General features: G+C 44.6%; 3 protein-coding genes across 3 annotated transcripts; all 3 read left to right on the forward strand.

The window, feature by feature from the left end:
• Positions 1-1,768: 1,768 nt before the first annotated feature.
• Positions 1,769-5,050, forward strand: LOC149284752 (cathepsin S-like). The gene is made up of 7 exons (XM_089496277.1): positions 1,769-1,840; positions 2,000-2,122; positions 2,724-2,885; positions 3,278-3,502; positions 3,596-3,761; positions 4,343-4,445; positions 4,951-5,050. Exons 1-7 carry the CDS (start codon positions 1,769-1,771, stop codon positions 5,048-5,050), a joined length of 951 nt encoding a protein of 316 aa, XP_089352403.1.
• Positions 5,051-8,035: 2,985 nt separating this feature from the next.
• On the forward strand, positions 8,036-15,515 carry LOC149284753 (HORMA domain-containing protein 1-like). Its single transcript, XM_089496362.1, has 15 exons — positions 8,036-8,068; positions 8,554-8,698; positions 8,945-9,008; positions 9,491-9,527; positions 9,841-9,861; positions 9,957-9,983; positions 10,122-10,189; positions 10,518-10,666; positions 11,542-11,798; positions 12,780-12,840; positions 13,341-13,546; positions 14,189-14,269; positions 14,946-14,999; positions 15,147-15,227; positions 15,429-15,515. The coding sequence occupies exons 1-15, from the start codon at positions 8,036-8,038 to the stop codon at positions 15,513-15,515; spliced, it is 1,371 nt and encodes a 456-aa protein (XP_089352488.1).
• A 2,556-nt stretch (positions 15,516-18,071) lies between these two features.
• On the forward strand, positions 18,072-24,376 carry LOC149284754 (Golgi phosphoprotein 3-like A). Its single transcript, XM_089496411.1, has 4 exons — positions 18,072-18,239; positions 22,231-22,362; positions 23,358-23,472; positions 23,949-24,376. Exons 1-4 carry the CDS (start codon positions 18,072-18,074, stop codon positions 24,374-24,376), a joined length of 843 nt encoding a protein of 280 aa, XP_089352537.1.
• Positions 24,377-24,609: the final 233 nt, after the last annotated feature.

The raw sequence follows: 24,609 nt of genomic DNA on the forward strand, positions 1-24,609 counted from the left end.
ACAGAACCTTTGGGGCAGATCCATAGGGTCCCAGTAACCATGGTATCCATATGTCATATTTTTAATAATACTTAATAGTCTGTACGTCAGGGGGGCTGAAACATTGGCGTTTTGTGTCCATTGCCACCATATTACTATGAGTTTTTACGCAGCTTCTCATAGCACCCCCTACAGTGGTAAGAAACCAAGCATGATGGACCGAATAGTTCTTATATACCATCAAATGCTGTGTTTGTACATGCGTGTCCAGTACCGTGATCACAGACAAACATGGGTTATGCAAAAGCAACGCCCCATTTAATATATATTAATAATAATGAAAATCTAATTAATCAAAATCATACAAAAAAAAAAACCTGTGTGTTTCACAATAAAACATAAACTTCTACCCAGTCACCCCCCCAAAAAAAAGAAAGAATACAAATTTTTTTTTTATATGTTGTTGCAATCATATTTATATTAGTTAGAAATAGATACATCGATGATATCATGTGACAATAGATTTAATTTTTTTTTTATATATTTTTTGAATATTTTCTGTGTTTTTTCTAGCATTTACCCAACTTTCTTCTAGAAGGAGATACTCCGAATGAACTTAGATGTCGCTCACAGAAAAAAAAAAAAGAGGAAATAAAAACTGTTTATCTTCAGGTTCTAATTGGAGAAAAAGCACATGACTCGATGAAAGTGAAATTAAGAATATTCACCCTTCCTGTTCTGTGTTCACAAACACCAGCGTCACCAGCCGAGGCTGACTTGTGAGATACGGCCCTTAAACACAAACGGCGTTAAACCGTCTTTAAACACGTCTGTGACTGATACCGGCGACAACCGTTAAGGTACGTTCGGGATTGTATGTCTGTAATGTACAAAATATAATAACCAGAAGTCACAGAAGAGAGAGAGAGAGAGAGAGGGCTTGTATTTAGACTTACTGCGTTGTATTAACTGTTTTACTTTACTCTGTGAGTGGTGGATAAGTGGGTCAGCCTCCCAGCAGAAGTTGTAGAGTTTAATACAGGGAGGAGATTTAACTTCTCCGTTTGTTAAAATTGAGGTTTGCGGGGTTAATATGATCCGGAGGACATAGATCTCCATAGGTCCGGCTTGGAGGAGAGAGGGGATGGGAGAGACTTTTAAATAAAGGGATTCAAGTTTTACTTTACTGAGAGGGTGGTAGATAAATGGAACAGCCTCCGAGCCGAAGTGGTAGAGGGTAATACAGAGAGGGAAGTTAAACGTGCATGGGATAGACATACGGCTCTTGAATCTAAGACGAGATCATTATCTCTTTTTCACTTAAGAGTAAAGAAAAGTGTAAGAAATGATGCCTAAAGATGGCTCCTCCCATGATATATAAAGGAAACAAAGCTCTACTATGTATAGATTGCTTATTGTAATCTGTAACCATGGTTACGTATGTTTATTGAGCAAAACCTCGAAATTATAATATTTGGCAAACAATCTGAAAATTTGTAACTTTTTAACGTTGGTCTTATATTTTTTTGGGGGGGGGGTCTTGTTTCTTCAGTCGCATAATGATGACTTAATCTTTTGTTTGTTTTGTGACGTTGTGACAAAATTCCAGCGATGATGTGGATACGAAGTGCCGGTACTCGAGCCATTACATCATCGATTTAAAGAGGTTTGCACAGAATTTACATTCCGTTCCGTAGAACCATGGATAACAGTCCGCTCTCCCTTCTTCAGGATGAAGTCCCCGTTTTGCGCATTGCTGCTCATGGTTATGATTGGAGCTACGAAAGCCATGATAGACCCTGCGCTGGACAACCACTGGCAGCTCTGGAAGGAAGCCTACGGCAAGGACTACGAGAGTCTGGTATGATATCGAATAAGGAATAGTCTTCGTAATCCAGAACTAATCCCGAGATGTTTATTCTGAGTTTCAAGTCTATGGACCTTGCCCACTGCGAGACAAGAGCTCTGGTGGAAGAGAGGCCATATCCACGACTAAAGGTGAATATTGAATGTATTACAGAGAGAGGACCTCAGCAGAAGGGTGACATGGGAGAAGAACCTTAAATTGGTCATGTTGCATAACCTTGAGCACTCCTTGGGATTGCATTCCTACGAGCTGGGCATGAACCACCTCGGAGACATGGTGAGTACTGATCTTGAAATCCTTCTAAAGACATGCTAACTTCAATAAAAGACCTCTTGGCCTGGTGTGGAACATTATGAGGCTGTAGAAAAAGAACTGCTTTGGTATTAAGGCATCATTTTATTCCATATACTAGATTATTGTATAGAAATGTGTTCTTTCACGTTATGGACCCGTGACACCTAAATTGTGAGCAGCGGTCAACAAGACAGATTGTTAAAGGTTTATTCGGCGGCATTCAGTCAATTGTATGAATTGTGTGAGAAGCACAGAGGTCGGGGGTCTCCAAGCTTCCATTTAATGAAGTCCACTTAAAGTTAATGAGTCATTTCAAGAGCTGCACTGATAATATATTAAGAACAAAGTGACATTTTAGGGAATAAAGCTATATTTTAATAATTTTTCTTTTTGATTTTGAAGTCTGCGCATATTTGATGGTTGGTTGTGCTAGAAGAGATGTTTCCCGTAGAAAAATAAGTGGAACAGCCTTCCAGCTGAAGTGGAAGAGTTTAATACAGTGAGGGAATGTAAACATGCATGAGATAGGCATATGGCTCCTGAATCTAAGTTCTATCATGTTTCCTGCTCTTATTTTATCTAGACCAGCGAGGAGGTGATGGCCACCTTGACCGGCTTAGTGGTACCACCACAAAGCGAGCGGCTGAGCTCTTCTGGAAACAAGTGGAACAGCACTCGGCGAACCAGCCTGCCGGATTCTGTGGACTGGCGAGAGAGAGGATTAGTTACAAATGTTAAAAACCAGGTACTGTTTTCCAGTTGAGAATTATCCCATCGCGCCTCTGTGTTTGAATGAAAAGTGTCCTCAAAGGCCCACAGAATACCTTTCCCATAATTGTGAGAAAGTGCTATTGTCTCATTGGGTTGAGATCCATTGAATTTAACGAATTCTAAAACTTTCGACATTTTAAGGCAATGTTAATGGATTTGGGTCAGTGACTGATGTTTTGAAAATCATAAAAGATCTGCTTTTAGACCTAAAAGCAAACATTCCAAACATTCTTCGGAAAATGGTAAACTCCGCTTTGGTCTGAAATTACAAAAAAAACTAACTAAATCCAAGATGTTAAGGACACCATAGAGCTTGTGGACATATTATCAGGAATGTACTAACACTATTTTATATTTTTATTTTAGGGTGGATGCGGTTCTTGTTGGGCCTTTAGTGCAGTGGGGGCATTAGAGGGCCAAATGAAACTTAAAACGGGTAACCTGGTGTCTCTCAGTCCCCAAAACCTAGTTGACTGCTCCAGAAAATATGGTAATAAGGGATGCAGCGGAGGCTACATGACACAGGCTTTTCAGTACGTTATTGACAACCAAGGCATTGATTCGGACAGTTCCTATCCTTATAGTGCCATGGTGAGTATATCGATTTCAGATAATCATCGGGAGAATGGACAATGGACGACGGACTCAATTCAGTCGGGTATTATTGCTACTTTTTTGTTCTAGGATCAACAATGTCGTTATGACCCAACTGGCAAAGCGTCCACCTGCATAAAATACACAGAAGTAGAACCAGGCACAGAGGATAACCTGAAGCAAGCCGTGGCTACGGTTGGCCCTGTGTCGGTCGCCATAGATGGAACCCGACCTTCTTTTTTTCTCTATAAAAGTGGTATGTCTTGTTTTTCATGGTGGAACTACTGTAGATACTAGCATTTAGTAACTCTGGAGAGCTATTATTATCATGCTGAGGGAGCTACAAACGGAAGAGGGTATAACTGAACCCTCATAATGATCGTCTTGTCTGATATCTGTGGCCACATTTTCATTGTTTTTGAATCCATCAAGTGTATGCTACAGAGATGATCACTAGAAGGAACAAGCTCAGTAATTAGATATTGGAGCTTCTTAAGAGACCACTTGGCTCGTGCGCCCAGGTTCAGGACAGTGAAAGTTCAGGACTGAGGAAAAACGCATAAGGTCAAGGAAGGACGTCAAAGTAGAAACATAGAATTTACAGGCAGATCGGCCCCATTTGGCCCACCTAGTCTACCCATTTTTTAATTGACCTTCAGATTTAGGAAGGTTTCAAGGAACAATATTGGTGAAGCCTCAATCAGGGAACTGTCCCTTAAAAACAGAGGACATTTGGTCACCCCACCATTCGGGTGTCAAGGTCAGACTAGAATTCGACCTTCGTAAGGTTCGAAAGATCTGGATAAGATTCTCTTTTGATAACTGTCTCTGTCCTAGGTGTCTACGATGATCCATCATGTACTAAAAATGTAAATCACGGCGTTCTTGTGGTGGGCTATGGAAATCTCAATGGAAAGGACTTTTGGCTGGTGAAAAACAGGTACTTCACGACTGACTTTAAAGTCCTGCGTTATGATGAATCTTTGATATAAACTAAAATATAGTGGTGGACAAAGTGGTGGACCCTCATAAACAAAAATCCTAGAGGTTCCATTACACGTATACCTTAGCCTGTTTAAACCCCCATAGACCCTAAACATGGATTACTTCTTCCTGGTTACATAGTATCGTCAACCATACTGTATGTTAGAAAAAAATCAGCATCCAAAATTTACTTGAATCTTAGAGGGACTTAGTTCCCGAATAATGGCTTCAATGTGAGGATTTTACATAAACAGATATATATATATATATATATATATTTTTTTTTTATTTTTTTTTTTCTATATTCCAAACCTAGCTTTTTAACACAAGATCAGGAATGTATATAAAAATTGATTATACAGTTATTAAGCTTTGTATAAAATGGTGTGTTAGAAAATGTTGTGTTAAAAACATTAACAAAAAAATTCACAGTTTTTGTGTTTGTTTTAACTTTGTTAAAGCTGGGGAGAGACATATGGAGACAAAGGATATGTCCGCATTGCAAGGAACCAGGGGAATCTATGTGCGATTGCAAGTTATCCATCTTATCCAGAACTGTGAAGATATTAAAGCTTAGAACGGTGTCATAGGATACAACTGGAAGATGTGTATCTAGAACGTTATATTCCTCTTGCCTTACCTACCTACCCATATATATATGCTTCCCGCTTGTCGATGAAAAAAGGTGAACCAGTGACCCAAACTGATAAGCCCACAGTGTATACGAGGGTTCCCAATCATCTACTCCTTGACTCCCCATTCATCTACTCCTTGACTCCCCAATCGTCTACTCCTTGACTCCCCAATCGTCTACTCCTTGACTCCCCATTCGTCTACTCCTTGACTCCCCAATCGTCTACTCCTTGACTCCCCAATTGTCTACTCCTTGGCTCCCCAATCATCTACTCCTTGGCTCCCCAATCATCTACTCCTTGACTCCCCATTCGTCTACTCCTTGACTCCCCAACCGTCTACTCCTTGACTCCCCAACCGTCTACTCCTTGACTCCCCAATCGTCTACTCCTTGACTCCCCATTCATCTACTCCTTGACTCCCCAATCGTCTACTCCTTGACTCCCCAATTGTCTACTCTTTGGCTCCCCAATCATCTACTCCTTGACTCCCCAACGGTGGGGTATATACAGCCTCTTCCTTCCCTCCCTGGCCTAAAGCAAGAAAGGGCCATATCTTCTAGGGTCTCACCAATAGAGGAGACTCACTAAAGTTTTCAAGAGGGGTGGTGGCGGCCAAAAAGCCCACCCCCATACCTGGGATCTTATGGCCTCTGGCTACACAGAGCCCTTGTAGGGAGTGGGGCGTGTCAAGACCCCGCTCCCGCAAAAAGCGGTAACAAAACAAACTAAAAGCATAGTTTACAGTCAGCTGCTCCTCCAGCATAATACAACTTTAAAAAAAAAAATTAAAATTCGGTTGTTGGGGGAAAACATGATTTTTGGTTGTTAGATTTTAAAAAATAAACATGATGTATAATTAATGTATAATTAAAAATATATATATATATTAAAAAATTGGTGCTTAGCGCAAAAGCTTTAAAAATACAAATTCCGGCTACTTTGTCGTAACGAAAAAAAAGTCAGAAAGGGAAAGAGACAAAAGCCTCAATACTTTATGATTTAACTTATATATATATATATATGAAATTATAATTATGGAAAGATATATATTGATATATAAAAGAAAACCAAACGTGTTAACTGATTTTAAAGAGAATTATTGTATCAAAACTCTGTTAAAATAACTGAAATGCACTGAAGTATTTTGTTAGATTTTTTTTGGTTACCAAATCTAAAGATGAATATGCTTAATTTTCTGATTTAAATTTATGGAAGTTTCATGTTATGGATCAAATTGTTCCTAAAATTAAAATGTTAAACTGTGTAGAATGTTTGTCTTTGCTTTAGTAACGCATCATGAGTATTTTAAGGCAACAAAAATTAATGTTTCAAAATGTTATTTGGTAAAGCTTTGTTTAGGAACAATAAAGCTTTATAAGACATAAAAAAAACCTGTCATATTTAAAAGGACAACTTTCTGAACGTGGAGTAGTCTCCATGGAAACCAATATAATGCCCCCTGCTGACTGCTCCACGTACAACACTTCAGCTTATAGTTTTTATATGTATTTATTTGTATACTTGTAACTCAATGCATATAAGGGAAGTCTAATCACTATATTATACTATACTATATTATATACTATGTGATAATATTGTCCGCACTGCCAGACAAGCTCTTCGGGTCACGTGATCGGGGGCGGCCATGTTGTGTGCGCGCAGGAAGTAGCTGGAGCCGCCATCTTGGTAGGAGCCGAGGCGCGGAAAGCGGTGGTGTCTGCACGTTGTTGACGAGGAAACGTCTTGTTGGTATCACTGAGGCCCGTGGCGGCGTTAAAGCTGAATATACGTTAAAATAGATGTTAATGTTAAGACTTGCGAGGCAGGCCTATAATTGTCAGCGTTTCTTACAGGCCTGCTGTGCTGCTTTATGTGTATTAACCCCCTGCCACCGATATAGCCCCCTGCTCGTGTGTGTGTGTGTGTGTATATATATATATATATATATATATATATATATGCCTATATGATACATTATATATGTATATACACACACGTGTATGATACATTATAAATAATGGGAGCCCCTGTATAAAATGGTATGTCTGGTTATCTCATGTTGTTTTTTCCTTGAGAAGTCGGCCATTGTAACATTAAAGCCACCGTGTAGGTGAAAAGCGTCAAGTAGTAGCCGAACATGTTGTTTATTGACTTGTATTACTCATTATGAAACTAAAATCACTTAGTTTCCTGGATAAAGGGCTGCGCATGTATAAGGAATCTGATGCTGAGGGTTTGCGTTTTATGCACTAGATTAGTTTTTTAAAGGGGCCACATCAGGGTGCCGCAGCATGACCTTCATCAGGGTCAAGGGGCCACGCAGTCACCCCACATCAGGGCGCCGCATCATGACCATCAGGGTTAGGAGCCATGCGGTCACCCCACAGGGCGCCGCAGCATGACCTTCATCAGGGTCAAGGGGCCACGTGGTCACCCCAGATCAGGGCTCCTTAGCCCAACCATCTTCCAAGTAAAGGTCCATGTGGTTACCCTGTGTGAGTTATAACCCTGCCGCTCGTCGGTTACGATATACCCGGAGTCCTCAGCACTCTAAAGGCCGTGTTATCACCCTACGTCAGGTGACCTCGCATTCTCATCGGCTCTTGTGTCCCAAACCCAGTCCTACGATCTGTGGGGGCAAAGGGCAGAAGACAAGGGGCAAACAGACAACAAAATGGACCCCGTGTGGGTTTCAGAAGTAGGGAGGATAGGCGGGAGGGCTGAAAATGGCCATCCGTGATACTAAAGTGGATACAGGGTACATATGAGGTTCTTATACAGCTGTCCTGCGCTATATGGTTTTCTTTTTTTCCTGTTAACGATTCCCATGGTTATAAGTAATAGCCGTTCCATTCTGCTTGCGGTCATAAGTCACGTTATTTGTCTTAATACAGGCTGGGAAGACCTGAAAATGGCGACTGCTCAGATGCAAAGAAGTGCGGCGGTACGTGCGCGCCCCGTGGTGGATCCACATCGCCGCGGTATAGATACGCTACAATTCCAGTGCACGTTGGGTCATTCCATTGGTAGCGATAGGGGTTGTCCTGCTCTTACCACAGATTTCTTTATGCAGAAACCCCTCTTTCATATGTTGGTAACCATTGCTTTAGTGTTATATTGATAATTTAGTGGTATCCGGCCCCAAAATTCCAATGATACCCTTGGACAAAACTTTTATGTCATAGCTCCTTCACTAGGGTCTCGGTTTATGTTATGGCTTCAGGAGAGATTGTTTCCTAGAGTTCAAGGAAGGATCTTTCTCCATCTGTATGAGTTTCAAGTGGGTTGAAATCCGTACGCCCAACAAATTGTACAAACACCCCCCCCCCCCAATATTTTGGGAAAGCATTCAACGGTTGTGTAGTCGTGAAATAATGTACAAGTTATGTTACCTGGCATTGATGATATGTTACTGACCTGCACTTACAGAACTCGGTGGCCCTTCCAAGTTGTGTAGTCACAGAACAACAGTCTCTGTTCCTCGTGAAGCGGCTCCTCGCGATTTCCGTCTCCTGTATCGCTTACCTGAGGGGCTTGTTTCCCGAGTCCGCGTTTGGGACGAGGTACATAGAAGGTAAGGCCCCCCCCCCCCCCCCCCCGCGTTCCCTTTAACCTGTTGGAAAACCGAAGCGAAGCACAAGGGGGTCGGGAGAGGAAAAATAATCTTTTGCTTAATGGGGTGTGAGAGGACAGACAGATCAGAAAGGGAACCTATATCAAAGTTAGGAAGAAGGACAAGTTTGGGAGGACCGCTGGATCAATATCAAGAAGGGTAAAAATTTATGTATTAAAACTTAATATTGTATTGGTTTTTTTATAGACATCTGTGTGAAGATCCTTAGAGAGGATAAAAATTGCCCCGGCTCTACCCAGCTAGTGAAATGGTGAGATATTTAATGCACTTGATGGTAAATTAGTATATTTATGCTTGTTTTTGTTTTTAAATGAAATATTTATATTTATTTTTAATGTTAGACGCCAAGAAGAATGTTGTCACAACATAACATATTCCAAAGAAAAACATGGATGCCGTTACTAGCTGCTAGTCAAATGCATTCACATTTTCCACAGAGTATTAAGGGATTTTTTTTTTAAGTACATTTAACCCTTTCTGCTTAAGTGTATTAAGCGTTTACAGCTCATGTGCGACTTCTTGTTTCTCTCCTGATTGTACTGCTTGAGTAAAAGCGATACCATTTTAGAAATACGTTTAGTGGCTGATTTGGGGCGATTTGCATAATTTCGGATTCAAACACACAATTGCAGGTGGCAGCTTACGTTTTTAGGGGCCGGGAGTAAACTTGATTCTTAGGAAATGCGTCCTTTGTAAATAAAAATGCACTTTTTTAACTTTTTGTATTTTTAGGATGTTGGGGTGCTACGATGCCTTGGGGAGAAATTACGTAAGTATTCCTGATGGGTTTCTTCCGCCAATGAAGTGTGTTTCGAGGGGTGTTGTGAATATTACTGCGTCTTTTTCTTGCTAAAATAACAAGTTTAAATGAACAATGCTTGTTGAGTCCACTTCTTCCCTTCCATTTGTGAGACAAAGCACCGAGAATTAGCGATCGGGAGCAGCAGACATTAGATCGATAGTAATAAGTTATCCGCAGGGTGCAGCGTGCTAGTAATTAATATTTAAAAGGAGATCGGGGGGTCATGTATAGATTTTTATTATCCTATTTAATTGCTTTCTCCTGTTTTTGTTACATGCAGCTCAGAATGATTGTATTATTAGTAAGTATACCATTACCAATACTAGTTTCTTGATTATTACATATTGCAAATAATATATTTCTGGAGTCTTTAATGCAAAATGAATTTCCTTTTAGATTTACACCGACCCAGACGATCCACAGGTAGGGAGATTCTTTGGTAATGCGGTTCACTAACAGCCAAAAACCTGTTACTGCGTTAACTTTAAGCTTCTAGAATTTTTATAAAATACCGTAAAATACTGCAACACGGATTTTACTGAAGTCGATTTCTTTCCTAAGACTTTTACAGAGTGCTATCAGTTTAAATTCAAGTACACCGCCAGCGGACCTGCCATGGATCTCACCAGGTCAGTGGCTCTCCTTTTCATAACTAGCCCGTTATCCTTACTTAAATTAATAAAGCAGTGAATATTAGTCCGTATATTATATTTAAGAGAATATGAACTAGAAATAATGTGTTCTATGAATGTGTCTGCCTCTCCAGATGACCCCTTGCTTTGCTGTCTTGTGTGTTCCCTCGTGGCGGGGCGTTTGTCTCATATTCTGGGTGCGGACAGCCCTCATGGACGGGGTTGAGCTTTTCTCAGTCACAGTCGCATTCTCCGCAGGCCCGTTGACGTTGAGCCCCTGTAAAAACCCCCTTTTATAATTTCTTAATACATTCCTTCTTTGCAGCACTAAAGGCACCAGCTCCGTGTCTGTCTTCTCGGATATCAGGAAAGCCAGCGTCATGCTTATCCGCAAGCTGTACATCCTCATGCAAAATCTGGGGCCTCTGTCAAGTGATGTCTGTTTGACGATGAAGCTTTTTTATTACGATGAAGGTAGACGTTAATAATCATGCTGGCATTCGGAATAGATCTGACCCATGTATTCATCAGCTGTCGGTGCAGACAAGAACAGCACTTTATGCACGTCTGTACAGTGTATAGTCATTGAGGTTACATACATTATATAGTTGCTTACATGAAAGGGTCAGTCATTGAGCTGACAACCTTTTGCTTCGTACTCTGTTTCCCTGCTGTCTGAGCGCTGCGCGCAGCGAATGCATTACACAGGGAGGGCAGAATCACATATTTTTAGCAACAAGACCGTTTTATAAATGGTTGGCAATTCATTCAAACACACAAACCCTTTTCTCATTCTTTACATGTCTAGAACGCTCCAGCTGCAGCCTTGAAGGACACACATGTAGAACTACATTATTTTGCGGGTATCATGCTTGACTTGAGCTGCTTTGTTACTGATGAGTTACAGATAAGCATTGCAGTGTAAGAAGCTGGCGGAACATGTCAACTAAACTCATTCACCGTTATTTCAGCAAGAATGTATGTGGGGAGGGACGGCATTCATTGAACTCCCAGCTTACTTTTATGGACTTTCCTGAACTGTGTTTTCATTCGAACGGGAGGTTTATTTCAGGAGATCTACCCTGGGAAACCCCTCGCTCTCCTGAGTTTCTCTCGCCTGGCAATGGTTCAGTGTAGCTTGAATCGGACTCACCAGAGTCTGAAACAGCGAGGAAGAGCTGTGTCCAAAGTTATGTTTTCTACTTATAACCTTAAATGTGGCTTTGGTTGTCACATATAACAACATATAAAGAAGCGATACGTCAAGCATCCCTTGGTTTATCTCAGTGCTGCCGTTATGGTAAGTGCCGTGGGTTACGGTTTGGGTTCATTTCTTTGCTTTTTCACAGTTACTCCAGCAGACTATCATCCTCCCGGCTTCAAAGAAGGGACTTGTGGAGATATGATGTTTGAAGGGGAGCCCATGTACCTCAACGTGGGTGAAGTGGCTACTCCTTTTCATGTGTTGAAAGTAAAAGTTACTACGGAGAAAGACAGGATCGAGAGTGTTGAGAAGACCATCCTGAGGGAAGGAGAAACCACGTCGCCTGCAAAGTCCGTCAAACTGGATTTGAATTGCGGGGGGGAACCCGACAGTCCCGTACAGGTGAGATAGTGTCATGTCTGCACAAGTGGGTTTGTTACGCAGGCTTGAGAATTGAGCACAATTGGGGATTGACAAATCTTGGCACCTAAGAATTACTGTATAACGGAGGCCCTCCGCTCAGTACCGCCAACACTCTCCGGCATACTACTGGCTGTAAATGTGTTGGTGTATGTGTGTAAATGTGTTGGTGTATGTGTAAATGTGTTAGTGTGTGAGAATGGGTTGTTGTGTGGTAAGTCTATGTCTAAGCATGTTGCTGTGTGTTAGTAGGCATGTGTGATTATGTATGTATATGTGTATTAGTATGTATTAGTGTGTGTGCTGGTAACAAAACGCCTGGCTTCTAAATATAAACCACATTCTCTTTCCTCTTGATAACGAAGGAACGCATTAGAAGTTGCTAGCTTCAGTTGTAGGCTGGGGGTTATAGCGGGAACCCTTCGGAAGTGAGAGGCGCGTCCGAACCCGTGCGAGAATAGGGCTCGAGTTTCAGAAGCATGCATCAAAGACTCTGACCATATTGGTCAAGGCCAAACAGAACCAAGTCATCCTCTATGGGTCTGTCTCTTCCAAGTCACGCCGGTTCTAATGGCCCAAAGAATAGATTCTGAAACGTAGCTTGTTGATGAATAATGCTGAGTGCCGAGCTCTGTTCAGGTAAAATATGTTCCTAAAGACCTCCGTCGTTTTTCTATTTTATATGTAGATTTGCTTTACGGTGTAATTTAATCTAAACTCTGTCACAGGTGAGTTTAGTTACGGCTTGCGCTTTACAATTGTATTTTAACTGATCTGCACATTTGTTAAATGCTGCATTTCGGTGATTTAAGTGTTGAAACCTAGTTACCATCTTCCTGGTGCTGGCTGGAAATTAGATTTCTGCAGCTCGTTCCGTTCTCCCCAAGAAAAAGTGCAATCAATGAAGAGAAATTAAATATACCGCAGGAAGAATAAACTCTCTCTCTCCTTATCTTTATGAAGGATGATCCAGTTGCAGCTAGTACTTGGGAGAAGGATGGCGATGGCTCTGTGAACGTTGAAGGTAAAACGTTCACGTTAGAATGTAAAACTCTTGTCCCTGTGATTCAAATGCAGAAGAGGGATTAAATCAGTCAAAACAAAGCTTTAGGAAAGCTTTGAGGGCACATGACATCATACATCATAACACACACAGGAAGTGCCATAGTATCACATGCAGGGGCTTATGACATCATTCATTCAAAAGCCTGCTCACCTCCTGTCTTGTGTTATCATTTTATATAAGCTCATCAGTTGTGCCCTTCTTATTAAAAATAACCACATTACCCTATTCAGCTTTTATTTGGAGTGGAAGGAAGGCTTTAATAGTCTTATTGCAACCGCTGCTGAAATGAATGTTTTTGGTCTTTTCATAAGGCTGGACTGGGTTTAAGGCTAATTTCGGGCCCGCTTTAAGGCCCTAGCAGGTTGTATTACATTTGGTTCCTTTTTACTCCTTAGGAAAAACATGAGCTTACCCAATAAAATATAATTATTGTTTTATGGTTTACAATCTCTTTATAGAACCAAGCCTGACTTGTCAAGAGAACGTGAAGTCTGATGAGAACGAGAATGAAATGGTAAATTCTGCTGAAAACGAGATTGTGAAGTCTGATGAGAACGAGAATGAAATGGTAAATTCTGATGAAAACGAGATTGTGAAGTCTGATGAGGATGAGGATGAGAACGAAAACTCTGAGAATGAGAGCTCACAGAATGCGCACGTTCAGGTATTTCTCTGACTGTTCTGGTGTTGTAAATAGTGATAGAAAGCAGTCTGTCCCGTCATTCTAGCGCTCACGCGTAACATTCACTGTCTAACAACAGTCGTCTGCCCTGGGAAGCTATAAGCAATGTGGTACTTTATGTCATTATAGAGGGGGTATAAAGGCTCTTCATTCACTAGCACGCGCGGCAGAGTATACAGACCCGGCCCTGCACCGTGAATGAAGCTTTGCAGGCGAAAGGGAACCAAGTGTGAAGTACAGCATGGGTAGTAGGATCACGGGGACCGGTTTCACTGATACCTGAAATAAAAAATGTTTATAACTACATTTTAACAGGTTTTAGGATATAATTTCTAAGCATTCCCAGCCTTAAGTGTTATTTCAATCCACTCCAGGTTGCCGTGGCACCTACAAAACATATCAATTAAATGTATTTCATGAACTTTTTCTCATTAATCCTGTTATTAGTAAACTGCAGCATGTCGCGAAGGTCTGTAGAGTTGGTCGGCTAACACACAGGCAGCTGATGCCACGACGAGCTTCATTGGGAGCCGTAGAACAGCCTCTCCAGGCCACATCCACTCCGCAGTCGTCGTTTCACCTGATTTTTGCTCCCCCGATAACACTATTTTTCTTTTTCTATAGGTTGAAGAGTCTCGGCGAGGGAATGCTAGCCCCCTGTCCACAGCCCGTAAGACTAGGAGCGGGAGGATCATTCCATACGTGGTTGGTACAAATGGTTAATCATCAAGTAATGGCGCAAACTTTTTAATGGGACTCACTTAATCAATCCTTGTAAGCTTTATAGTTACAAAATTCCCAAACGACTTTGCAAAGGAAATTAAATTAGAATTTGTCCTACCGTCCTGCACTTATGACATCGCTGCGTGGCACCATATTCAGAGAAACGACTGCGGCCGAGTAGTTCATGTTTTAACCCTTTGATTGCTAGCCCTGGTTCCCTCTGATGGAGCATGACAAGTGGAGCCATAAACTAGCGCTATTCTATATTTTGTTTCCTCGTAGCTGTGTACCCGCGCCCAGGCAGATAAGACGTGACCTTTCCTCTCGGATTTTTACCTGTTGCCTGCGCTCAAAAAGAAGTAAACATCCTTATTGAAGGATTCTTCTTTTTAAACTATGCAGGTGGTCTGAAAAATACTTGACCCTGCTCCTTTCCTCCGAGCTCCTTATGCCACAGGTCTTCAGGACGAGAGAATTTGCCGTAAAGCTAGTAAGATAGACGCGTATATCTAATGTGATTAAATACCGCTTCACGTAGAGGCCGGTGGATGTGCGGCATGACCTGGCATTTATTAAATGTTCTGTGAACGGGTACTGAATGGAACCCTCTATTCCAAACACACGACAGAACCGCTGTCTTCCTCCTTGTGTCCAGCAGGGGGCATCACAGAGCACCGCTCCTAGCTTCTCACCGGCTAACCCGGGGCGGATGGTACGTCGGGATGTTTAGCGCCTGCGGCATTGGCCAACTAGTAGAAATGTAAAACCTGTGCTATTTTTCCTTCGAGTGGAGAAATAGGAGACGTGCTGGGGAAAAAACATCACAATCCGCCGGCAAACGCTGTTCTTTTTCTTGTAGACCGTGAATCTGGGCGCTAAGGGAACGTCGTCCGCCTCGATCGCCAGAGAGAGCCGGAAGACCAGGCAGCCGGTTAAAGCAGTGAGTTTGTGGGAACGATGGTGAAGCATAGACATTTCTATAAAGTTACTAATTATGTGGCTTTTTTAAGCAATTATTGCCATAGACCGTTTTTTTTTTTTTAGCTATACACCCCAAACGTTACACGCAGTGACACATGAACCGTCCCCCTATTCTGTATTCTTTCATCGCCGCTCGTAATATGTTCCGTTTCCCCGTCAGATCCAGCCGCTTGAAATCCCCCGGAGTCAGGATGAACCCGTTGGACCAAAGAGAAGGAAGTTCAGCGAACCAAAAGACCTGTTTTAGCTTCGCTGCGTTCTGTAGTTGGTTAACGTTCTGTGGTTAGTGGAGTAGAGATGGTTTGTATGTGGAAGAGTATTTTTTCCCCAAATATTTGAATATATGGATAGTTTTAATCGCATGAGAATGCAGGATATCATGGGGTCAGGGTCAAACATGCATGTACACGCGTGTACCATGTAGGAAATCCTGCAGCGTTTATAATTACAGCTGGAACGCTTATAATAAACACAGCTTGCGTGTCGGTTACATGTCCGTGTTCGAACATGAAATCCGCGCTGTCTGTGTGTCGTTACGTACGTTGGCCGTCTGTTTTATTTACTGCTTGTTGCAGAATGTTTAAATGCTGTCATGTCAGTGATGTGACCGATGAAGGCACGTTTTCCTGGAAATATAGTTTTGAGATGATAATGCGTGTTTCTCATCATTCCGTTACACGGGAAGTCGTAGCGGTCGCAACCGCAGTGGATATATCTGGGGTCGCTTGCACTATATGTACGAGGAGGAAGAATGATGAAAGGTTGGGGACGTGGGAATAGGTCCCACGGCTGTCGGGATGTAGGTAGCCCCCCCGGTGTTAGTGCCGCAGTTCACGCACGTTCCAGGGGCTGGGTGGTGAGTGTAGTGCGCTTGAAGGCGATACCCTTTTTAACCCTTCCTGCGTTGGAAGTCTCATTCCTAGTATCTGAAACACCCAAACATTTCCCAAACAGAATTTTATGGCCAAGTCAAATTGTCTGCTGGGATCATCTGTCGTGTGACATAAAAAGCGGGCACTGATAGGTTGTTGCCATATTAGCATTTCCTGCTCTGTTCTCAGGTCCTCCCTTGATGTCACCCTGATTTTGGGGAGGGGCAGATAAGCTGCCAAGAGGTGTACATGTCTATCAGCTCATCAATTTAAGCAAATTCTTAAACAGTGGGGTACGGAGGCAGATGCAGGAAGGAGTCATTTCCATGGAAACTAAAGTCTCTCATCAGGCGGATAATTTACACCAAAAATGATTTATAGAGCGTTATGTTTACGGCTGTGTCGCATGCATCATATAATTTAATACAATTATATTACAGCCTGTTAGCTGAGGGGATTGGTATGTATCGTATCTCCTAAATGTCCCTGTTTAAGAGGCACAGTCCTTCTTTGGGACCCACATCCCTCTGTCACTTATTCCTCCCCTGAGGTCCTTCTCTAGGATCCCAGAATATAGAGATGGGGACACTATCTTCGGAGCAGCACAAGCTGATCCAGACCCTTGGCCAGCTCACCTGTCGCTTAAAAAGTTGGTTAATGCCCCTGACGGTCTCCCCAAACCACTTTTACATTTTCTCTTCAGCCACATGTAAACAACTAGAGAAATTGGGAGACTAGACGGGCCAAACGGGCCATGTTTCTATCTGTGTCCCAAAATTGTCCCTCTGGCCCTTTAAAACATTGGAAGCAAAGCATTTAGACAATTGAATCCAATGATCAGGGACACGTGGGAATAGGGATAAAAGTATATTTTCCTGCTACATACTATTGAGTTGGATTCACTTCCGCCCTGCTGTCACTCTCACAAGGTTCCCTTAACCAGTATGGCCGCGAGGGGGCGCCCTAGCACTGCATCTCAGTGGTTCCTTGCTATCCCATTGGCCGAGGAGCTTCTGTCACAGCGACGACTCATCTTTTGCCAAGCTTGGAAGACGCGTGCGACGGACCTTCTCTGCCCCTCCGAGAAATCGAGTCATCTGATTGGTCCCCTCGGCCCGGACGTCAGCGCGGATTAGTAGCAGGTTAAGCTGCGCTTTCTGGTTGGAGTTGATGTGTCCGATTCCAGGAAGTGAAGTTTTCTAAAAGCCCAAGTAAGAGGAGAGGAGGTAAGAGACGGGGCGGCGGGGCTTTTACTGTCCTATCTGCCCCCGTGGGCACCGGTGTGTGTGCCCGAATGTCGCATGTGTGTGTGTATGATGACATGTCTGTGTACATGTATGCACTGGTATTATTCATCGTGACCCCCATGTAATGGTCACAGGTTTACATGTCATGTTATTATGGTTATTATTACATATTTCAAACGGGAATAATAATGTAGAAGAAACATGGCCGGCGATGGCTAGTACCCAGCTGGTGATGGGGTAACAGGGCAGATCGGGCGCTTCAGCCCCACTGTCTGGGTAGACCAGAGATTACTTTATAATATTAGCGATCCCAATGAACTGGGATACTGTCATCTAAGTCTCTTAGATTGCAAGCTCTTCTCCCAAGACACCAGTGCATGCGGGTTGCCATAGTTACCAAATAAAATCCCTTTGCGTGCAGGGACTGTAAGAGGCGCTGTGTGAATTCTTGGCGCCGTATAAATAAAGATTAATAATAATAAGGATAATAACGATAGTATTGGTACAAAAGCTTCCCTTTATAAGGGGACGCAGCCTTTTTCCAGATGTTTTTGTAGGGTTGGGGGGTCTGATAGACTGCGGCCCTTGAGAACAGGGAAGGTAAAGTTAGCGTTTTTATTTCTCCGTTTCCTTTGTTTTAACCGTTCTGCTGTTAAATAGTGTTTTGTCTGCAGGACCGTAACGATGACCACCTTAATCCGGCGCGGCAGGAGAGCGGACGAGGCTTCCGATAAGAGGGGGGACTCCGACGATTCGAGCAAAGAAAAAGACGAGGAGGCTTCGGCAGACTGCAAGGACATGAGGCTGACTCTCATGGAGGAGGTGCTGCTTTTGGGTCTTAAAGACAAAGAGGTACAAACACTAGAGTCCTTGCTCACCCAAAGTGTCGGGGGGGGGAGTGATAGAGCGCAAAGGTTTTGGTGGCCATCAGTGGCTTTGGAGAGCTGTAACAAGCCTCGAGCGCATTCGTGAATTTTCCGATTGCCTTGGTCGAGCTGTCATCTGATTGGCTGAAAAGACCAGCGAATAGGCGTTGTTTGTCTTTTAGTTGGCGGCTCTTTAGTCGGCGCAGCAGGACAGGCATGGCTTCTAGCTGCGAACGGTTTAACAAAGTCCCTAATAAATAGGTGTGTTAGCGTGTATACTGTTTACTGGGGGCCCTTGTTTGGCCCTGTTCTATAACCTGCCCCAGCTTCCAAACCCCTTGTTTATTTTTGGGCTTCATAAAATATTTTATCCGATCCGTGTCGTGTGAGCTTAAAAACATAGGATTTCCCGGCAGATCGGCCCTGTTTGGCCCGTCTAGTCTGCCCGTTGTTCCTGCTGTAAAGACTTAATCAGTCGTCTGTCTCGTCTTAGGTTCAGGAGCCGTATGTCTATCCTGTGCATGTTTAATACCCTCAATGTATTAACCTCTACCACTTCTGCTGGGAGGCTGTTCCCCTTGTAAAGTAAAACTTCCTTACAATCCATCTGGTTTTAGATTGTCCTCTTCTAACGTTTCTCCTCCTCCGGAACAAACTCCTCTTCTGTGCCTTGAATGTTACCTCCCTCGTTAGCCTTTACATAGTGCGGCAGGGTCCGAGTTACCCCTGGGACACGGACAAGGTTTTATTTTGATATCCCAGTCGTGACTTGGTTGTGATCGCTGCTTGCTGGGGAACTTGCCAGGTGAGTTTGGCCAGATGTGTCGAGGCGAGGTGATCTGGGGCAGCAGTGAATACACGCTTCATTAGCAAGCCATACAGATTAATCACATTAAGTCGCTCGAGCCCTGCTTTTCCGTGGACATTTAAGACCTTAATTAAAGGACTCGTGTCTTATACAGATTTCTGTTCTATAATTAGATCTTCATTATTATTATATATATATATATATATAGCGTCAGCCGCGGCAATATATTAACAGACAGATTAATATAACGGCGGTAACATGCGTTAAACCATACAGAAAGAGGGGAGGGCCTTGTGAGCTTACAATCTATTTGTGTGTATATATATATTTTGCCCGTGTTGGATGTAGTGGCTATGTATGACCCAGTCATGTGTTGGCGTGTAACGTGTTGGACTGGCTTGGTGGTAATCCGCTGCGGCTCCCTGACCTGGTAATAGAAGATAATTGCTGTCTGTATTATTACTCCCCCTCCCTCCCGAATTGGGGGCACGGGGGTCCCACACAGCGGAGAATTAAAGATTTCAGAAGCCTTTTGCGTTCTATAGCAACAGCCTATCAGGGCCTGCTTTTTTTGTCGCATGACAGTTAAGCGCCCCCGGTAAAGAATTATTTGGGCGTTTGCCACGACGAGGAATGGGGGTAAAGTGTGGGATTCAGCCGAGCAGGTGGGACAAAAATTGGTGTTGGTGACCCATTTAGAGTCTGACACAGATTATTGTTGTTGTTATTATTTGGTGTTGTTGTTAATGTTGTTGTTATTAATGTTGTTGTTATTATTTTAATGCCATCTTGTCGTGCCTGATTACCCCATAAACGCAGGGGTGGTAGTCCCTGCCCTGCTGGTAGCCGCAGTAATATGTACCCGGCTGGGCCGCTTCCTTCTGGCAGGAGAGTCTCCGCCGCCTCCCCTTAGATCCGGTTTGATGACGTTCCAAACACACGCAGCCGGGGCTCGTCTTTAATATGTAACCAGAGGCGTTCGCTTCCACCCTCCAGATCGCAGGCGAGTCTGGAAACATTGCGTCCTCTATCAATAAGATCAATCGGACTATACAGCAGGAAGAGCGACTAGACTCTGACGCTCGCCCGCCTGCCCTCTGACGCTCGCCCGCCTGCCCTCTGACGCTCGCTCGCCCGCCTGCCCTCTGACGCTCGCCCGCCTGCCCTCTGACGCTCGCTCGCCCGCCTGCCCTCTGACGCTCGCTCGCCCGCCTGCCCTCTGACGCTCGCTCGCCCGCCTGCCCTCTGACGCTCGCTCGCCCGCCTGCCCTCTGACGCTCGCTCGCCCGCCTGCCCTCTGACGCTCGCTCGCCCGCCTGCCCTCTGACGCTCGCTCGCCCGCCTGCCCTCTGACGCTCGCTCGCCCGCCTGCCCTCTGACGCTCGCTCGCCCGCCTGCCCTCTGACGCTCGCTCGCCCGCCTGCCCTCTGACGCTCGCTCGCCCGCCTGCCTGCGGATTCGCATTAAATACACGTAGGGTTATATAAGGGTTACTCCTGGTTGACGGTTCAGTGCGTGCCTCATTGTTTCCTTGTTCTGTCTGCGCAGGGATGTGGCTAATGACACCGCCGTGTTTGCGTTGCGTGCGGTTTAATGATCCGGGGCTTTGGCTTAAGAGAGAGAAAAGCAGATGTCCCACGGATTTGGGGCTGGAGCCGACTCTCTGACCCGGGAGCCCAATCTGAGCGGGGTGTAGAGACTGTGCTCATTGGCTATTAAGAGGCCACGTTTTAGGACCAGCTCTGCCTGTGCGGTGGATTTAATTGACGTGTCCTGGTAGAGCTGGGGGCAGTTGGTTGGTATCCGGTCCGCCCGTGGTGGAATTTACCCCCTAAGTGTGCCAGAGGGCTTAGCCATGCATTGCTGTACATGCTGGGTCTCAAACGGTTAACGGCCGTGTCTTCAGGAAGTGCCGATTTAATGTTTAACTCTTTGTGAGCCATGTTCACAGGTGGCTGTCGGAATGCGATCTGTAGACTTGTCCCTCCCCGTTGATTCCTCCAGTCTCTTCTCCAAACCGGCCCCGCTGGCCAAACCAGACTGACGGGGTGTATCGGCCACACGACGTCCTGGGAGATAGTGTTTGTATAGAGGCAGGTGGAAGGAAGGGCATTAACCCTGTGACCGCTGCCACAGTGCGTTAACCAGGGGTGCCCTGGCTGCTTATGGAATATAATTGGCTCTTAAGGTGTTTTGCCCCAGCAAAGGGGTGCCAGGGGTGCCATAGACTTACAGGCCATGGAGAGAAAACGTATCGCTCATCATCCCACCCGATATTTGGAGTTTTGATAAGGAATTAGGACCCTGTGATACCCTCGTAGCCTCACAGAGGGACATCAGGGGAGGAAAAACAGGAATGCCCCTCCTAAGCAGGGGAGATATGTTCCCCCGTGGGGGGGGGGGGGGTTAGACTTCTCTGTATTAGGGCACGTAATCCATAACTATCATCAATCCGGTGACGGCAGCCGTCGTCGCCGTGTTTGCGCGGTGTGTTAGTAACATCCGGGACGGGCTGCAAGGGTTAAAGGTTTGGCACACAGGAATAGAATGGCTTCCGTCATAATTTCTTTGCTGTGCAAATATCACGGTGTTAATCGCTGAGGAACAGTTTAACCCGTTATCTGCCCGCGACTATTGATAAGAAGTTCCTGGTAAAACGCGTCGGCCGGCCGGCGGAACGCTTCCTCGCGATAACGTCGTATGTATTAACGGTAACGAGCGCGGCGTGGTGAGGATACATAGTTATACGATCTTTCTTACGTCTGAGGGATCATGCGATTGTTACACGGTTTCATAGTGCAGTTCATGTTCTCGTAGAAACATCCCACCGGCCCCACGCGGCCCCTGAACAGCCAAAACCAAAATCATCCTTCCCGAGTACTTTCCTATGCATCGTGTAAAAGTTGTCAGGGTCCAGACGTCTGAGTGGGAGTTGTAAATTAGCACATGAGGGTCTTGTATGGTGCTAAACGCGTGAAGGATTCATCAAGTGCCAACAGAGTCTATAGCGCTGTACAGCATGTTATACAGAAAATAACACACATATATATATATATATATATATTCAGAAGGCTACAGATGGATTATTTACCTCCGGCCCCAGCATCTGACTCTGCTTGTTGCGTCCGCTTTTTACTTGTTTTCATGCTTTCCCGTGTTCTTGGCGCAGGGCTACACGTCTTTCTGGAACGACTGCATCTCTTCTGGCCTGCGCGGGGGGATTCTCATCGAGCTGGCCCTCCGAGGACGTATCGTGCTGGAGGCGGCAACTTTACGGAGGAAACGGCTGCTGGATCGGAAGGTAAGACGCCCGCGTCTCCTCCGTATACGCGGGGGGGTGGGGGGAATGTTACGGGGCGAAAGGAAAAGGCCCCTCGACCTGGGATGGGCTGCCGGGTGAGTGCTTAAGGTATTTATCCCTGCCTGTGGGCACGGTGGGCACTCGTTTCTGCAGCCAATCGGGAAGCCGGAGGGCAGTTGCGTGCCGAGATGCCTAATTTGTAAATTAAAGCTGCCGGGATGTCTTAAAACGTTACGCCGACAGTTTAATTGACGAGGCGACGTTCGTTTTACCGACTCAGCGGATCTGCTGTAGGAACGGATCCCGTGACCGTGTCAATAAAATGTCGTTTTACAAATGGAGCTCCTTTTATAACTTTTTATATAAAACGTAAGGAATTTACCGTTAAACGCCCCGTTCTTATCGCGTATTAATCTGCACTCCGGACGTAGAACAATTCCTCGGTGTCGGCGGTTTATCTCCCGTCGGTGATATTTCAAGGTCGGGCTTTGAACAATCAAAGTGTTCTTTTTCACCGTCGATAACGTCGCTGCTAAGACCTAAACGGTAACTTTTTGTGTCATTTACTGGAACGGTCAATCGTGGTCGACTCACCGGCCGGCAGACGAAGGGCCTACTTCATTTAGCGTGACGTGTTTCCCAAAAATAGGGTAAAAAAAACTGTAGACTGACCGCCACGCAAAGCCATAGGGGTTAAGACCCAGGCTTTCTATTGATTACGACATAGAACTACTTTAGCACATTTAATAATTCAATTTCTACACTGCTAAAAACCGAGAGCATTAAAATATATGAATTGTTTCGAATTTTATGAAATCCGGTGAGAATTTATTATTGGGATTATTTCTTCGTACAGTGAAGCCGTTTTAGGAGGGTAGTGCTTCTTAAATTGGGCCGGTATGTGGGGTATGTCGTGATTATTGTCCGGACCGGGTAGCATCGCGAGAGATTGTTACAATGTCGAAGACTACTTTTCGTGTCTCGTGAACGTCCAGGTGCTGCTGAAGTCCGAAGCCCTGACAGGCGACGTTCTGCTGGATGAAACCCTCAAGCACATGAAAGCAACAGATCCTCCGGAGACCGTCCAGAGCTGGATAGAGTTACTTACAGGTAAGAGGCGAAAGATGCCAAAGGAGAACCTCGGGATCTACTTCCGTTTTTTTATTTACTTGATAGAGGTATCCTATCTAGAGCTTTCCGGTCTGCGGAGAGAGTTACTAAAATTCACTCCATATTGGACTGTTTGGGCCTCAAACCATATCACATCGTGACAGAGCAGGTATGGGGTACATAGGAACTGAATGTTTCACGACAGCGAGCCTTAAATACCCCCTCTATGCAGAGGTCCGCAGTTCCACAAAGGGCATTAGTTTGACACCATCTTATGAGTGATTAGATCACCAGTTTGGGGACACCAGATTGTCCCTTTAAAACACCAAACAGCACTGGTCTAGAATAGTTTTTAGATGGTTCTAGAGGCCTCCTCACCAGTGCAGACCTTCCTAATTAACCGAGACATTTTCCGAGACACAGTAGATCGCGTGAGCCCCTTGTGAAAACCAGCAATGTGTGTTTTCTCACCCCAGGTGAGACGTGGAACCCATTCAAGCTTCAGTACCAACTGCGTAACGTCCGAGAACGCATTGCCAAGAACCTGGTGGAGAAAGGCATCCTCACCACGGAGAAGCAGAACTTCCTGCTCTTTGACATGACCACCCACCCTGTCACCAACACCACAGAGAAGCAGCGCCTGGTGAAGAAACTGCAGGAGTGTCTACTGGAGAAGTGGGTCAACGACCCGCATCGCATGGACAAGAGAACGTTGGCTTTGCTGGTGCTGGCGCACTCTTCCGACGTACTGGAGAATGCCTTCTCCACGCTGCCAGATGACAAGTACGACATGGCCATGAACCGCTCTAAAGACCTATTTGATCTGGACCCGGACGTGGAAGGGAACAAGGCCAACGCCTCGGAAATGATCTGGGCCGTGCTTTCAGCCTTCAACAAATCGTAATCCTCGGAGATGAAGAAAATGGAACAACCCAAATGACAACAAATGAAATCTTGGAAGCCTTTGAGTGCACGTGGTGGGGTAGGAGGAGGATCAAGATCAACAACTGTGTTAGGTTAGACTCTGGAACTGACACACATGAGCCTTCTGTTACCCCACCCTTTGGTTCACCTTAACAATCACCTCCCATCATTTTTTTTTTCAGGAAAAACTAGCTATTCTGACAATTACACCTA

Source organism: Sceloporus occidentalis, unplaced genomic scaffold, assembly GCF_023333645.1.
Source record: "Sceloporus occidentalis isolate IW3139 unplaced genomic scaffold, rSceOcc1.0.p SCAF_89, whole genome shotgun sequence".
In the NCBI taxonomy this organism is placed as follows: Eukaryota; Metazoa; Chordata; class Lepidosauria; order Squamata; family Phrynosomatidae; genus Sceloporus; species Sceloporus occidentalis.

Bases quoted from the DNA above. Each gene is read 5' to 3' on its own strand.
- LOC149284752 (XM_089496277.1), top strand. From the start codon at position 1,769: ATGATAGACCCTGCGCTGGACAACCACTGGCAGCTCTGGAAGGAAGCC. The intron at 2,123-2,723 runs GTGAGTACTGAT...TATTTTATCTAG, and splicing joins TGAACCACCTCGGAGACATG to ACCAGCGAGGAGGTGATGGC. The intron at 2,886-3,277 runs GTACTGTTTTCC...TTTTTATTTTAG, and splicing joins TTACAAATGTTAAAAACCAG to GGTGGATGCGGTTCTTGTTG.
- LOC149284753 (XM_089496362.1), top strand. From the start codon at position 8,036: ATGGCGACTGCTCAGATGCAAAGAAGTGCGGCG. The intron at 9,528-9,840 runs GTAAGTATTCCT...TGTTACATGCAG, and splicing joins ATGCCTTGGGGAGAAATTAC to CTCAGAATGATTGTATTATT. The intron at 11,799-12,779 runs GTGAGATAGTGT...ATCTTTATGAAG, and splicing joins AACCCGACAGTCCCGTACAG to GATGATCCAGTTGCAGCTAG.
- LOC149284754 (XM_089496411.1), top strand. From the start codon at position 18,072: ATGACCACCTTAATCCGGCGCGGCAGGAGAGCGGACGAGGCTTCCGAT. The intron at 22,363-23,357 runs GTAAGACGCCCG...GTGAACGTCCAG, and splicing joins AACGGCTGCTGGATCGGAAG to GTGCTGCTGAAGTCCGAAGC. The intron at 23,473-23,948 runs GTAAGAGGCGAA...TTCTCACCCCAG, and splicing joins CTGGATAGAGTTACTTACAG to GTGAGACGTGGAACCCATTC.